The sequence below is a fragment of the Lynx canadensis genome, chromosome D1, assembly GCF_007474595.2.
Source record: "Lynx canadensis isolate LIC74 chromosome D1, mLynCan4.pri.v2, whole genome shotgun sequence".
Lineage (NCBI taxonomy): Eukaryota > Metazoa > Chordata > Mammalia > Carnivora > Felidae > Lynx > Lynx canadensis.
In genome coordinates, this window is record NC_044312.2 from 74,107,549 (window position 1) to 74,124,295 (window position 16,747).

Genomic DNA, 16,747 nt, shown 5'->3' on the forward strand with positions numbered 1-16,747 from the left:
CTAGCCACAAGCTGGGCCTAGAGTTGCACCTAAGATAGGGCAGACTCTGGGCCAAGGAGTCTGATGGGGATTTTGGAGCCACAACACCCAGTCAGAGCAATCAGACATTCAGCGTGCTAAGGGCCAGGTCAGCAGCATCTTTCTTATTTCAAGAAGAGAAGCACAAGCTTACTGAATTAATATCTTACAAAGCCACAAAATCAAACCCATTGCCATTCCTCTATGATTCCTCTGTTGAAGTATATAGAAAATCAATCAAAGAAAGAGGGGAAAAAACAGGCAATTTTAACCCACAGAAAGAGAAAGTACAGCACAGGAGCTGTATCATGATACATTACTGCTACCGTGCAAGATGAAGTCCCAGCTCCCTGGCTTGTCATTCAAGGCCTCTGTGACCGGGCTGCAGATATCCTGCAGCCTTGTCTCCCACTGCTCTCTGTTCCCTTCCTGATCCCTTCTTTTCCCTTAATTTGTGATGACTTTTCCATGCTCTTGTTCATGCTGATCCCATTCACTGGAATGCCTTTCTCCTCCTCCTCATCCTTTAAGACCCACCCACCTTAAACATGATCTCTTCTGAGAAGCGTTCACTTAATGCCATGTTAGGGGCAAGGTGTGAATTTACAGAAGAACAAAACCCAGAAAGTGTCAGAGCTGGAACAGACCTTGAAGATTCCCTTACACAACTCTCTTCTTTTATCCATAAAGGAGGCCCAGAGAAGGAAAGTGGGCTGCCCAAGGTGACAGGAGCTAGTCTTGCACTCAGGTCCCCTGGCCCAGGCCTCTTAATGAATCAATAAATCCATGAATGGCCAAAAGGGCAAACAGAGCATTGCTGAAGCCCTGCCCAGAGAGAGTACTTTGGAATGAATAGTCACAGCTATTCTGCATTAAGGGCTTTAGGTGTATCCACGAGGAAGAGGGAGGAAGAGACCAGCGGAGCAGGGACAGCAGCCATGGGGTAGGTGGTATTTAGGACACAAGGGTAAGCCAAGCCCTGTGGGTGCTAAGGGGCAACACTGTGAGTTGAGTCTAAGCGTTCATAGTGCCACCCAGGCTCAGGAAGCCCGTTCCTAAGGAAGGACAGAGTGGGCTCATGTGCCTGACTTCTTGGTCATTGTCAAAGTTGCCCCATGCTGCACGTGTCCCCTAGGTGCAATGCTCTGAGGACAGACAACGGAACGGGCTGGTCTCTGTCCCTGCGGACAAGTACTACCAGTACTAGCTCTGCTGTTGCTTCTTCTTGGCTTCCAAAGTCACCTGCACACTATAAGATTGGTTGGTGCTGCCTGATATGCTAATTAAGCCAAAGCCTGACCCCTGCAGGAAGGTAAAAAGATGAGTGAAAAGTGCAGACCTCCGTGAAGTCAATAAATGTCAGTCTGAATCCTGGGCTCCACCTCTCTGGGTCTACAGTTTCCCATCTGAAACATAGGGACAATTCTCATCTGCCTACTTTCTATCTTGCATGATGATGACAAAGTGAAATGATATATGCAAAATGCTCAGAATGCTGCCAGCATGTAGTAGGTGCCCAACTACTGTCTGTTCTCTTTTCTCTGCAAAAAGGCATTATCTATTGTTTTAAAGCCTTTATCTTCTGCTATAATTGTCAGCTTCTGAAGTGTCTTCTTAAATAACCCATAATGGTTCCACACTGTCTGTACAATAAAGTCAATGCCACTCAGCATGCCACAGGAGACCTGGTCCTAGCTGACCCTCAGCTGTCCTGATGGTTGGCCACTTGTCCCCCAACCATGATTCACTCTTTAAAGCCTTCCTTCCCTTTGTTCATGTTGGTGTCTCAGCACACAAGGCTCTTTCTCTTCCTCTGCTCAAAACTACCTTCTTCTATGAGGATTCCCAGAATTAATCATTCCTTCCTCTTCACCTTTTCCTCTAGTTCTTATCACTCTCTGCTTGGGATTCATTCAGTATTAAGTACATATTATGTGCCAGACTTAATTCATAGATTTCCTTCCCACTAAATGTGAGCTCCGTGAGGTAACAAGCATTGGCTGTATTCCTCCACAGCACCCAGAATGCCACGTGGCATATTGTCAGCCACCAGTAAGGGCCGAAGGCAAGGAACGAGGACAATCTGTGTGTAAGAATCAGTCAGTTTTTAACAGACATGTGAAGCACTCCCTGCATGCAAGGCAAGCAGTGACAATCTGGTCCATTATGGTTGGTACAACACATAAAAAGCACTCTGGCTACCATATAACCATCCTGTAGGGACTCCATTCTTACTGGTGGCAGGAAAGAGAAGGGAACCCTGCCAAAGTTAAGACTGTAGAAACAGTTCTGAGGACAGACTCTATGGCTTGGGCTAAGTGGTAGCAGTGGAAACAGACAAAAGTGGATGTTCTCAGGATACTTTTAGAGGGAAAGTCAGCAAGACTCCTAAGGGATTAGATGTGAGGCTGAATAAGGAAAGAAGAGGAATCCACGTGGACTCCTAGATTTTTGGGTTAAGTGACTGGCTTGATGGTAATGCCAAATATTGAGAAAAAGATCCAGTAGCGTGGGTCTTGAAAAAGACAAAAGTTCTATTCTGGGCACGTTAAATTGGAGATACTGTTTTAAAACTGATGTGGAGATGTCAAAGGGTAACCTGGATATATAATTTGGTGCTCAGAGGAGAGGTCAGAGCTGAACATAAAAATTGGGAAGTCATCAGCATACAAAAAGTTTTTAAAGCCATGGGACTGGATGAAGTTGACTGGAAAACCTGCAGAGAGAGAAAAGAAGGGGGACTAACACAGAGCCCCGGAGTGCTCAGACCTTCAGCATTCAGGCAGAGAAGGGGGGGAAGCCCATGGAGGAGACTAAGGAGAAGCAGCCGCCAATGAAACAGAAGGAACCAGGAGGGCAGGATATCGTGGACGCCGAGAAAAGTAACTGTTTCAGGAAGGAAGATGAGTAAGTTCCAGGGGTCTGTGGTACCACATTGAGCCTACAGTTAACGATAGTATATTGTACACTTAAAAATCTATTATGAGAGTGACCTCAAATTAAATGTTCGTACCGCAATAACATTTTTAAAATGAATTGATTACTTTTTTTAAAAAAGATGTGCAACATAATTTATGGACATGAGGACAGACTGGAGTGGTACAGCAGACTTTAGGAACATTTCTCTCATGGAGGTCGTCAGGCCCAGAGAGGGATAGTGACTGGCCAGGATCACACAGGGAGCTGGTGGCAGGCAAAGTGGGACTAGACCTTCCATTGCAGAAGGCTGCTCTGGCTCACTCTACCTCTTTGTAATTTCTACCTTGAGCTCACCACCTTTTTTTTTTTTTAATTTTTTTTTTAATGTTTATTTATTTTTGAGACAGAGAGAGACAGAGCAATGGGGGAGGGGCAGAGAGAGAGGGAGACACAGAATCGGAAGCAGGCTCCAGGCTCCGAGCCATCAGCCCAGAGCCTGACACGGGGCTCGAACTCACGAACCGTGAGATTGTGACCTGAGCTAAAGTTGGACGCTCAACCGACTGAGCCACCCAGGCGCCCCAGAGCTCACCACCTTTGCCAGGCTCCAAGCCCATAAGTATTTGTAAACAAGTACACTGGGTCACAACTGTAGTTTCTGCTACTATAAGCAACATTAGAAGGACTAGAGCATTGTGCTAAAATGTGGCAATCATTCTTGTGCCCAAAAAGGCTGGCATGAGAGATCGAGTAATTTAGCAAGTATGTGAGCCTCTTTGACAGCCTGGCACCCTCACCTGTGGTCTCCTATAGACTGACTCCTGTGGACTGATACAAACTCTGCCTCTTTAGGATTAATAGCGAAAAGACCACCTTTATTGAAAGCTAAAAAGCACACCTTGTGATGTGAGGCCATGCCTTGGAAAACAAATGACTGAACAGAAATGTAATTTAAACAATAATCAACGGTCTGTAAAAACATCTCTGTACTAACGGTGAAACATCTCTCTTGAATGCCAAAAGTCTTATCACATTTCTGGTCTGGTAAAGAAGAAAATGCAGGGCTTGGAGCAGCCAGGTGTGAGAGTGGCAATGACTATACCTCACTCCGGAGCTGAGGGAAGCACACCCTAGGACATGTGCTGACAAACCATGGAACCAAGGGGCTGCTCTGCCTCAGCAAACAGCCCAGGAGGTCACAGCCATCTAAGCCAGCACCTTGAGAACCAGCTACCAGCTTCAGATTGAGCAGCATGAGCTAGACCCAAGGTCTAGCCCCAGCTTTACCACTGACTAGCTGGCAATCTCGGGTAAGTCATTGCCTCTCTTTAGGCCTTAGGGTTACTCTGGGAGCAATGGGACCCAGGAAGGCAGCCAAAGAAAGGGAATTCAATAAATAGTGTTGAGACACTATTGGGTAGCCATCTGGAAAAATAATGAAGTTGAATCCACACTTGACATTGTGTACCAAGATAAATTCCAAATGGATCAACGACCTACAAGTTAAAAACAAAAACAAAAACAAAAACAAAAACATAAAAAGTACTAGAATCAGGTGCCTGGCTGGCTCAGTCGGTTGAGTGTCTGACTTCAACTCAGGTCACAATCTCACGGTTCACGGGTTCAGGACCTGCATCAGGCTCTGTGCTGATAGCTTGGAGCTTGGAGCCTGCTTTGGATTCTATGTCTCCCTCTCTCTCTGCCCCTCCCGTGCCCACACTCTGTCTCTCTCTCAAAAATAAATAAACATTAAAAAAAATTTGGGGTGGGGTGCCTGGGTGGCTCAGTCAGTTAAGCATCCGACTTCGGTTCAGGTCATGATCTCATGGCTTGTGAGTTCAAGCCCCGTGTCAGGCTCCGTGCTGACAGCTCAGAGTCTGCAGTCTGCTTCGGATTCCATGTCCCTCTCTCGCTCTGCCCCTCCCTCACTCATGCTCTGTCTCTGTCTCTCTCTCTCAAGAATAAATAAAACATTAAAAATTTTTTTTATTTTTTTTTAAAGTACTAGAGTAGAATATGAGAAGTTCCTTTATACTCTAGAGTGCAGAGGGCTTCTCTAACTCAGAATCCAGAAGCCAAATAGGAAAAGATTGATAAATGTCAGCGACAGAGAAAGAAAAAGTTGCATGGCAAAAACAACACAGAATAAACAAAAATACCAAAGCAGAAACAAAAAAGAAGCTAAGAAAATATATTTGCAGTCTGAACCCCCAAAGGCCTAACCTCTGTAGTACATAAAAAGTCCTAGAAATTTATTATAAAAAGACCAACAATCTAACTGGAAAAAAAGGGCAAAGGACCCTGAAGCACAGGCAGTACAATGTCCTCCCAAAGTCCTAATTCCTGGAGCCTTGTGAGTGTTACATGTCAAAGGAGAACTGAGGTAGCAGATGAAATTAAATGTGCTAATTAGCTGACTTCAAGATAGGGAGATTATGCTGGATTATCCAGGGCAGGAGAGGGGGCCTAATGGAATCATGAGGATTTTTAAATGTGGAAAAGAGTGACAGAAAAGTCAGTGATATGATGTGATACAGGAAAGATTCAACCAACCACTGCTGGCTTTGAGATGGCAGGGGGCCACAGTCAAGAAATGCAGACAGCCTCCAGAAGCTGGAAGAGGGAAGAAAACACTCCCTCTATACTCCAGAAGATAATACAGCCTGTTCACACCCTGATTTTAGCCCCGTGAGACCCATTTCAGACTTCTGACCACAAACCCTATGACAATACATTTGTATTGTTTTAAGCCACTAGTTTTCTGGTAATCTGTTATAGTAGCAATAAAAACTAATACAGGTATGGAGAAACCCTTCATAAAGAAGAAAATACAGGGGCACCTGGTGGCTCAGTCAGTTAAGTGTCCAACTTCGCTCCCGTCATGATGTCGCTGTTCATGGGTTTGAGCCCTGCGTCAGGGTCTGTGCTGACAGCTTGGAGCCTGGAGCCTGCTTTCGATTCTGTGTCTCCCTCTCTCTCTGCCCCTTTCCCACTTGCACTCTGTCTCTCTCTCTCAAAAATGAATAAACATTAAAAATAAATAAATAACATTTTTTTAAAAAAGAAGAAAATACAGGGACGCCTGGGTGGCGCAGTCGGTTAAGCGTCCGACTTCAGCCAGGTCACGATCTCGCGGTCCGTGAGTTCGAGCCCCGCGTTGGGCTCTGGGCTGATGGCTCAGAGCCTGGAGCCTGTTTCCGATTCTGTGACTCCCTCTCTCTCTGCCCCTCCCCCGTTCATGCTCTGTCTCTCTCTGTCCCAAAAATAAATAAACGTTGAAAAAAAAATTAAAAAGAAGAAAATACAAATAGCTCCTAACTTTCAAAAAGGTGCTCAATCCTCATTCATGATATCCAAAACTAGAGGGATTAGAGAGGTCACCATCATCTTAAAGAAGAACAGAGTTGGAAGACTTAACAATACCAGATATTAGAATTTATTATAAAGCTGCAGTCAAGGTGGTATGGTACTAGCACACATATAGAAAAATAGACTAATGAAAGAGGAGACCAAAAACAAATTTACACATATAGACAGTTTCTTGATTTACAACAAAGGAGCCTCTAAATTTCAACGGGGAAAGAGCAAACTTCAATAAATGGTTTTGGAGCAGTGTGTGTGTGTGTGTGTGTGTGTGTGTGTGTGTGTGTGTGTGTGTTTTAACTAATTCGAAATGGATTTTAAGCCTAAATGTAAAATGCAAAATAATAAAGTTTCAAGATGAACAGAAAGAGAATATTTTCATTTCGTGACCTTGGAGTAGACAAAAACGTTTTATTTTTTTTTAATGTTTATTTATTTTTGAGGGAGAGAGAGACAGAAAGACAGACAGACAGATGGTCAGAGCATGAGTGGAGGAGGGGGAGAGAGGGAGACACAGAATCCGAAGCAGGCTCCAGGCTCTGAGCTGTCAGCCCAGAGCCCAATGCGGGGCTCGAACTCACAAGCCACGAGATCATGACCTGAGCCGAAGTCGGTCACTTAACTGACTGAGCCACCCAGGCTCCCCAAAAATACCTCAAACCACTAAATAAAAGACTGATAAGCTGGACTTCATTACAATTAAGGATATCTATGCATCAAAGACACCATTAAGAAAGCAAAAGAGCAAGCCACTGACTGGGAAAAGATGTTCGCAATATATATATATATATATCTCCAACAAAGGTCTTGAATCTGAAAGATAAAGGATGCCTACAAATCAGTAAGGAAAACATAGGCAAAATCCACTTTAAAGTGTTTGCACTTAAGTTTTTGCACTTAACAAAAGAAGCTACCCAAATGGCCTATAAGCGTATGAAATGGTGCTACGCATCACTGTTTATCAGAGAAATGCAAATTATAATGACAGTGAGGTTCCACACTACACACTTAGCAGAATGGCCTAAATCAATAAGACTGAAAATACCTGGCAAGGAGATGGCAGTTGGAACTCCCATATGTTACTGATGGGCAATATATAATGGGCGCTACTACTATGGAAAACTGTTGAGAAGTTATCTACTAATGCTAAGGATAGGATCCAAAAATCCTACTCTCAGTTATGTACTCAAGAGAAATCAATGTGCATGTTCACCAAAAGACGTGTGTAAGAATGTTCATTGCAGCCTTATTCACAATCCTCAAACTGGAAGCAACCCAAATCTTCAACAGTTAAATGGATCAAGTTGTGGTGTGTTCATACAGTGGACTATTACCAATAAAAAAGAATGACAAGATAGAAGACGCAATGTGTTGGGCAAAGAGGCTGGACACAAAAGAGTACACAGTGCATAACACCATTAATATGAAGTTCAACCACAGGCAAAACTCATTTCTAGAGACAGAAGTTGTAATAGTAGTTAACTCCCGGGGTGGGGTATTGACTGAGAAGGGATAATTTCTGGGGTGCCGGAAATGTTCTGTATTTTGTACTGGGTGGTGGTTTCCTAGGTATACACATATGAAAAACTCACCAAACTGAAACTTTAAGACATGTACACTTTACTGTACTTCAATTTAAAAAGTAAAAAAAGACGAAAACCACCTTCAGTAGTTTTTCACTTATCAGATTGGCAAAAATCCTGACGTTTCTTTCTTTTTTTTTTTTTTTAATGTTTATTTATTTTGGGGAGGGGGCGAGCGTAAGCAGGGGAGGGGCAGAGAAAGAGGGAGAGAGAGAGAATCCCAAGCAGGCTCCACACTGTCAGCGGAGAGCCCAACATTGGGTTTGATCTCAGGAACCATGAGATCATGACCTGAGCTGAAGTCAAAAGTCGGCTTAACTGACTGAGTTACCCAGGTACCCCAATCCCGAAGTTTCTTAACATACTATTAGGGGGGCTGCAGAAACAGGTACTCATACAGTGCTAGTGGGAGTGAAAAATGGCATAATTCCTATGAAGGTAGTTCCTATCTTGCAAAATAGATATACTTACTCTTTGATACAATAATCTATATTTATACTTCAACAGCTCACATATGAAACAATATATATATATATATATATATATATATATATATACACACACAAACAAGGTTATTCACTACATTATTACTTAGAATAGCAAAAAGACTGGAGATGATCTACATGCCCATCAGTAAGGCAAGGGTTGAACGAATCATGGTGCATAGGTATACTGGAATATTATGTACCTGTAATAACAAAGTAGGAAGGCTTTATACTGATATGTAAAGACTTCCCAGATAAACTGTTGAAAGAAAAAATATGACACTAATAAGTGTGTATAATATACTGCCGTTTATGTAAAAGGGGAGATAAAAAGATATCTTAGCATATACTTAATATATCCAAAAAGAAACCAGAAAAATACAGAAGAAACTAATAATAGGCATTAACTGCACATGTGGTAGAAGGATTTTGGGATGTTGGACAAATGGGGGACAGGGTAGGAGGGAAGTTTTTCATTTTAAATCTTTTTATGCCTTTTAAGTTTGAATCATGTACATGTATTAATTATTCAAAAATTAAATAAGTGAAGTAATTTTTTTAAGAGGTAAGGGACAATGAGAAGGGGAAGAAGAATCCTAAAAGGGGTGGTTTTCCAAAACAATGTCATCAACTTCACAATTCTCTCTGGTTCTTATACGGAGAACTGCTGGATCTGAAGAAGACATTTAAATTTTTTTTTTTAATGTTTATTTATTTTTGAGACACAGAGAGACAGAGCACGAATGGGGGAGGGTCACAGAGAGAGGGAGACACAGAATCTGAAACAGGCTCCAGGTTCTGAGCTGTCAGCACAGAGCCCGACGCGGGGCTCGAACCCATGGACCGTGAGATCATGACCCGAGCCGAAGTCGGACGCTTAACCGACCAAGCCACCCAGGCGCCCCTGAAGAAGACATTTAGTCTGGAAGACAGAAGAAGTTACTGCTAACATGAAGGGGAACTAAATACTGAAATGAAGAGATGACATCATCTTATCTGGTGGCCTTAAAAATAGGCTGGACTGTCACTGGTCTGCAGGAAAGCAGCATCGGGTAGTGGACCACAGGCTCTGAAGTTAGAAGCCCTGGTTAAAGACCTGACATACAGATTCCTCCCAACAAACTGCTCAGCCTATGCTTCCCCTTCCCGCATCTAGAATATGGGGTTAACAGTAGTGCCAACTCATCCATTCGGTATTAGGATTAAATGAGATAATATAAAGCACTTCTGCTTTGCCAATCACACTGTGCATAGGACCATACAGGCTTTTACTTGCCTCTAAGGTCTCTGCAGTACCCTCGGGCTTGGAGGTATTGCCTCTCAGAGAAGAGCTAGTGTCAAAAAAGATTTAGTTCTCACTATTAAATTCTTACATGACCCTGCTTGATGGGTTTCAAGCCAAGGTCAGACACTGTGCCACACATATTACAAAGATACAAAGGTTCAATAATTGGAAATTATCAGTGAAATGAAGAGAATAAAAGATCCTTACATAGATTATAGCTCCAATTTGGTAGAAGATCTGGCTTTGCTTGGAGGAGGAGGAGGAGGAGGAGGAGGAGGAGGAGGAGGAGGAGGAGGAGGAGGAGACACGACACTTTCCTGCCAAATATCTAACCCTTTAACAATGCCTGTCTGGCAGGCCTGAATGCTCCAGGAGAAGGCCACCAATAATAAAAAAAATATTTTCCAAAGGTCTGTGTGGAGCAGGGAGAGAGGAAATGCAGTCAGCTCTTTTTTCTCTGCAGGAAGGGAAGGCTGAACAACTGCACATCAGGAGAGAAGGCAAACAAATTGCTCATTCAAGCCAAAATAAGCTGCTCCTAGGGGAAGCAAAACAGCTGGAGCCAATTCAGCCAGACATAGAGGTGAGGGCCCCAAAGACAGAGCTGGCCTGGGAGCCAGCCTCTGGTAGGCAGGGATCTTTCTGGGCAAGTGGTGGTCAAATGCCCTCATGTCACTCCTGCTGACCTCAGTCTATGCCCACGAATGGGAGCCAGCCAGCCAGCTCTGTCAGATATGGAGGGAAATCCTAGGTGGGAAGGAAGGAAGGACTAGTGAACCTGCCAAACGAGTGAGCACCTGCTGAGCACCTGTTATGTGGCAGGCACTAAGCAGCCACCTGACATACCTATGCCATTTGGAAGAACAATTTTAGGGGTGGGTAGATTTTACAGATGAGGAATCAGACTCACTGAGGTGGACTGACTGGGCAAGGCACACAGTTAGAAGTGGCCACGCCAGCTGTGGCCAATGGCCTCAGCTCTCTCTTTCCTGATTGTCACCTGAGATTCTCGATCCCTGGCTTCCTTTTTCTAAAGCAGGAACTCACACCACTTCACCATCCTGTCTAGCCATGGTGATACCTGGTGGCAAACACAGAATATGTCAAGAGAAGCCTCATTGGAAAACAAAGGAAAGAACCAAACCAAACTGCAGAAGAAGGGGAAAAAAGAAACCTGGAAGCAAATGAAGTAGCAGAGTGGAATTATTTTGATTCCCTAAGAAAGCGGAAATGTGGCTGCTGCGGGGTTTGCTTCAGGCTGGAACATGGCAGGTTCTGAATCCCCGTCTGGGGCAGCAGACAGCAGAATCCTGATCTGGAACAAATCTGGGCTAGCACTGTTTCTAGGGCTGTTGGGATTTCCAGATCCCCCAGATTGGGGTCCCCAGGCTCCAATTTACAAATCCCTTCTGCAGCTATGGTGAGATCCTGCATTGTTCCCTGAAGGGTGAGGAAGATGCTTCCCTCTCTAGCTTTTGAGGTTCCCATCCTGAGCCTCAGGCCTCCTTATACCCATCTTACAATTACTTCCTTCCTTGAAGTCTTAATATATGACGATGACAATGATTATGGTAATAATACCAGCTCACATTTATTGAGCTTCTACTTTTGTGCCGGGCACTGTTAGCACTCTACATAACAACCTTATGAGGCCAATAATATTATATGAGGCGATCAAGGCACATCAAGGCATATCAAATGAGGCAATCAAGGCACCGAGGGGTTAAGCCACTTATAGAAGGTTACATGGCTCATAGGTGTAGGAGCCAGAATTTGAGTCCAAGCGATCTGGCCCTGGTGTCTGTGCTCTTCTTAACCACCACCCATAATGCATCAGGTCCTAGGATATGAGAGTCAAAAGAGCAGTCTTGGAAGACAAGCAGACAGCTCTACTATTTATTGCTACTTGTCCCTGGACAACCTGTTTATCCTCTATAAAATGGGTACAACAAATATACTTTGTGGAGTGTCCATTCTAAGAGCAGATCCTGAGTCATGTCCTTCCATCAGGCTCTATTTCACCTCTTCTTCTGGTCTGTCTATTGCACATTCACTACACATCAAAGCTGTTTCTACACTTGGGGCAAGTTTGGCTTCCTTATACTCTGTTCCAGTCTATTCTATAACTGTTTTGTGCCTATCACATGGGAGACTTAGCACCAGGCGCAGAGAGCCCAGATCTCAGGGAATGAGACTGAAGGCAGAGAAATCCATCTAAAGTCGGCAATGGCAGAAGAGCTGAGGGGAGGAGCTGGCTGTGAGAACCAGGCTTTAAGCCCATAGGAACTCTCCTCCTCCAGCTTGTCTCCCTCTTTTCTGGCCTTCTGCCAAGGCTAACAGGCACTTCTTGTCACTTCCTACAGCACAGCCTGAGCCCTGCAGAGCACCCATGGAGGGCCCCATTCTTCCAGTGGGGAGCCTCTGCTGCCAGCTCACACACAGGCAGGTAAATATGCCCAGAGCCCTGTGACTGGGCCCACCTTTTCTGATTCTGCAACCATTCATTTAACAGACTGTGAGCCAGGACCAGGGCACTGAGGACAAAACAGAAAAATACAGGTCTACCCCCTCAAGAGCTCACCGGCACACCTGCTCTCCGCTGCCTCTGATGTTCTCCTCACCTGGGTAACGCTGGACACCTTTCTAGAATGTTATCATTCCTCTCTCCCAAGTAACAATTACTTCACTAGCACGGTTACACTAACACGCCATTCTCCCCTCTCCCCACCCGGACCAAGAGAAATGAGAAACAAACAGAATTATCCACACATACACATTTCTCTCATACCCACTATAGACCTGGTACCTCACATGCACCAATCCCCACAGCAATCCTGCAAAATGGGAATTATCCCCATTACACAGATGAGGGGGGGAAATGGGGGCTCACAAAGAGATGCAACCAGTGTGAAGCAAGGCTATCTGCCCGCAGAGTCTATGCTCTTTCTACAGCCCCAGGCTGCCTCTCTCAGCTCGGCCTGCCGCCCTGCGAGCTCTGGCCCCGCCTTCATCTGGATTGTGGTCTTTCTCATAGTTAGATTCCCTACAATCTTCTTGTTTGTGCTGGTCCCAGAGGGAGCCAACATCTCCCCCAGTGCAGTGACAACAGCAGCAGCAGCAGCATCCTAGGCACCACCTCTGATTCTCCGAGTAGCTTGTCTTAATTACACCCAGGCTGGAGCAGTTCCGGAATAGAGTATGTGGTGCTGCTGCGAAGCATGCAGGTTTGCTGTTACATTTTCTCGCTCCTTCTCTGACTCCAGCCCAGTTTACTCCCCACCCCCCTCTGCTGGCTGGCAGCCTACCTCCTCAGCTGTCCTTGGTTCTGCCTCCTTGCACATCACGTTTGGGCCTACAAAGTAGTGCTTCAAAATGCTGCCACTGCAGGCGGCTGAGCCAGTCTCAGCTCAATTCAGAAAACAGAGCCCGAGTCTCTGCCGGGTACCAGGCACTGCTCTGGGTACTGCAAACAGGCAGAAAACAAAAGGAAAATGCAGGGGCCTTGCCCTTCAGAAGCCGAGTCAGAGGCTGGGAGAGAAGTAGCCAGAAACAGAAATCACCAACAGAAGGCTAGCAGTGATGGGTTTGTAATGGAATCCGAAAATATCAGAGCAGGAGGGAACCTTGATTTTCTGTTTTAACCCCTCCATTTTACAGATGGAGAGCTAGAGCCCAGAGGAGGGCAATTACAAAAAATATCAGATAATAACAGTGAACACTGCTAAAACCCTTACTAGGAGCCAAGTGCTATTCTATGTGCTTTATATATATTAACTCCTGGAACCCTCACAACAAACCCTAGGAGGTACGCGCTACTGTCCTCCCACAGAGGGGTTAAGTGCCTTGTCCAAGTTCACACGGCTAGGAAGTGGAAGCCTGTATTGAACTCAGACAGTCGGGCCCCACACTGGTGTCTCTTTAATGCTCTGTGAGATGAGACTAGTCTACCTATAGAAGTAATGAGAAAGCTTCTTAAAGGAATTACTCATAGGCCTAATTATAAAAACAGTGAACCCTGGTTATCCAGAGTCAATTAAGAGGAAACCTCAATTAATCAGAAGCTTGGCTTCATCTGGGAGTACCTGAGTGCCACGAAATACAAGGCAGTTAGGGCAGTGAGCAGAGCCCTATATCTCCAAAGAAAGAGGAAAGTACTTGGAGTAAGGGATTTATTCAAAGAAACAAGAGCAGCCCAATCTTCTTCCTCTTTCATATCTGGCTTTCTACACATGCTGTCCTCATAGTGTATAAAATCTTTAATACCCTCAAATGCCACTCCCTGGGGGAGGGGAGCCAGCTCAGGTACCTTAAAAAGACGCTCAATGATATGGATAGAAATTTTTAGAAAAGGGGCTTCTAGCCCCATGTCAGGCTCTGTGCTAACAGCACAGAGTCTGCTTGGGATTCCCTCTCTCCTTCTCCCCCACTCATTCTCTCTCTCTCTCTCTCAAAAGAAGGAAACATTTTTAAAAAGAAAAGAAAAGGGGCTTCTAGTAAAGCCTTGGTCAACCAAAGACTTCCATTTCCCAGCATGTCCCCCAACATACGTGCACACACACACACACACACACCCTGGCCTTGGGTTAACCGAAAGTCTTCTCTAACTCTGCCACAGGACTTTCAGATCACAGTTAGCAGGCTACTCATTACTTACCAATCACTGCCAGATTATGCTCTGAGCCACAAGAGACCTGTAAAAAGAAAAAAATAAGTTATATTAGAGGAAGAAAATTCCTTGTTCAAGGAAAGATGTTTGACTTCTTCTCATCTGCTATTTGTCCCTTTCACCCCCTAGCCCCACAAAGAACACGACATGTACTCTCACACCTCCTGGCCTTTGCACGTGTGGTTCTTCTGTCTGGAATGCCCTCTCCTCGACTGTCTACCTAGAAAACTTCCACTCATCCTTTAAAGTCTCAACGTGTCCACTGAGACTCCTTTGCTTCTAGGCCGACTCAACACTCCTTTCCTTATGCAACTTGTATGTACCCCACTGTAGCAATTCTCTTGTTGCCTTTTACATTTTTTTCTGTCTCTTCGCTAGACGGCATGCATTTTGAGAACAGGGCTGAGTCTCGGTTAACTGTCTGGGTCTGGGACTCAGTTAATATCTGCCAAATGAGAGAGTGAATGCAAAAACCAAGCACATAAAAGAAAAAATACCCAATACATAAAAGAACAAAGAATCATTTGGGGTTCAGAATCTAGTGTTTTCACCAAGTGAGCAGCACTTCTTGCCTTTCAGTCTCCACATGTCCCAACTGCTACCAGAAGGAAGTAAGCGGGAATATAAAAGCATAAGTGGTTCCCCAGGTACTAATTAAAAGAAACTCTGGACTCCGGAGAAGGATCCTGTGACCTTTATCAGGATGCGCACTTCAGCTCCTACCAAGAGGAAGGCTTCAGGTCCCCATGGAATGTCAATGCTGGAAGGGCCCTGGAGATCATCTAGTCCAATCTCTCTATGTTGCAAGGAGAAAACACAGGCTTGGGAAGAGGAAACAATTTGCCGTGGGTGCCAGAGCAAGTGTGCATTGAAACAAGGACTGGAGCATCTCTGATTCTTCGGAGCTTCAGGCAAGTTCCTTTCTTGATGCTATAGCTTCTCACCCCTTCCCAGTGAAAACCACTTGGAAGTGATATTCAAAGGTCATTAGCACAGGCCCCTGACAGTCAAGGTAACAGGATGAAAAGGCATTTGAGCGTTGGAGGCCTAATAACACACTGGTAGGTGAGAAAGGTCAGCAAAGTTTCTGAGACTTTTGTCTTTGTAAAAGCTGTGTGTTCCAGATCACAGCTTCCACAGGAAACAGAGATACCCGCTCTTAGGTGTACTCCCTGATAGTATCTGGCAAAGAACCACCTGCATATTTCGTCCCAGTATTTCCAGGTGTCTAGTCTCTGAGCTCCCTTGGGGCAGGCTCAGTGTCTAGCTGAGGGGTTCCACCATGTCTCGCCCAGGGCCATACATACAGCACAAGTTCATTATGTGCTTTCTGGTTACACTGAGGCTGGGTGCCTAGGTTCTGCCATAGGAAGCTGCTTAGATTGAAGAATTGGGAAAAACTTACGTGTCTAACAATAGGGGAATGCTTATGTAAATTATGGTGGAGCCCTCTGATGGACTACTATGCAGCTTTGAAAAATAATGCTTACAGTAAAGAAACATGCTCATGATATCCTATGAACTGAAAAACTACACAAAATTACACAAAAATTGTGTCTCAACTCTACAATAAAATGTGAGTGAAAGACCGAAAGAAACTACATCAAAAGTTAACAGTGATAGCCTCAGGGCTAGGAATGAGGTATGCACTCATTCTTATGGTTTTTCCTTTTGCTTTTTCTACGCTGTCTGAATTTTATACGGTAATCTTACAATCAGAAAACAATTATTAAAAATATAGAAAATAAACATAATGCAGCTCCTACTACAGAGGTGAAAATAATAAATAAATATGGCTATAAAATAAATATGTTATAAAATCTGGTATCTTCTGAAGTTGTGGGGGGAAAAGGATTTAAAGGACATAATACCTAAATAATAATGGTAGCTGCATTGTGATGGTAGGATTATAAGACAGTTACTCCTATTCTCTGTTTCTCAAATAGTCTTTAACTGTGATGGTAGTAGTCGCGGTGGGGGGAGCAACAAGTGCAGGAATTAAAGTCACCATATACTGAGGATATACAAAAGCCAAGCACCTGGGGCGCCTGGGTGGCTCGGTCGGTTAAACGTCCGACTTCAGCTCAGGTCATGATCTCACCGTTCGTGAGTTCGAGCCCCGCGTCGGGCTCTGTGCTGACAGCTGGGTGCCTGGAGCCTGCTTCGGATTCTGTGTCTCCCTCTCTCTCTGCCCCTCCCCTGCTTATGCTCTGTCTCTCTCTGTCTCAAAAATAAATAAAAACATTAAAAAAAAATTTTTTTTTTAAAAAGCCAAGCGTCATGCCAAGGCACTCTGCAAATGTAACCTCATCTTAATCACCACAACAGTCCCTTCAGGGAAGCTTGACTGTGCTTATTTTAGAGACAAGAACACTGAGGCCCATACACATTAAATAACTATCATAGCTAGCTAGGTGGCAGTGGCAGA

The 16,747-nt window shown here is 44.5% G+C and overlaps 1 protein-coding gene across 1 annotated transcript in view; it reads right to left on the reverse strand.

Annotated features, from left to right (window-relative positions):
- SERGEF (secretion regulating guanine nucleotide exchange factor) overlaps window positions 1-16,747 on the reverse strand; it is a 238,204-nt gene that overhangs the window by 75,713 nt on the left and 145,744 nt on the right. The window contains 1 exon segment of the mRNA XM_030332663.1: window positions 14,308-14,344. Within this exon segment, the coding sequence (XP_030188523.1) occupies window positions 14,308-14,344 (37 nt within the window).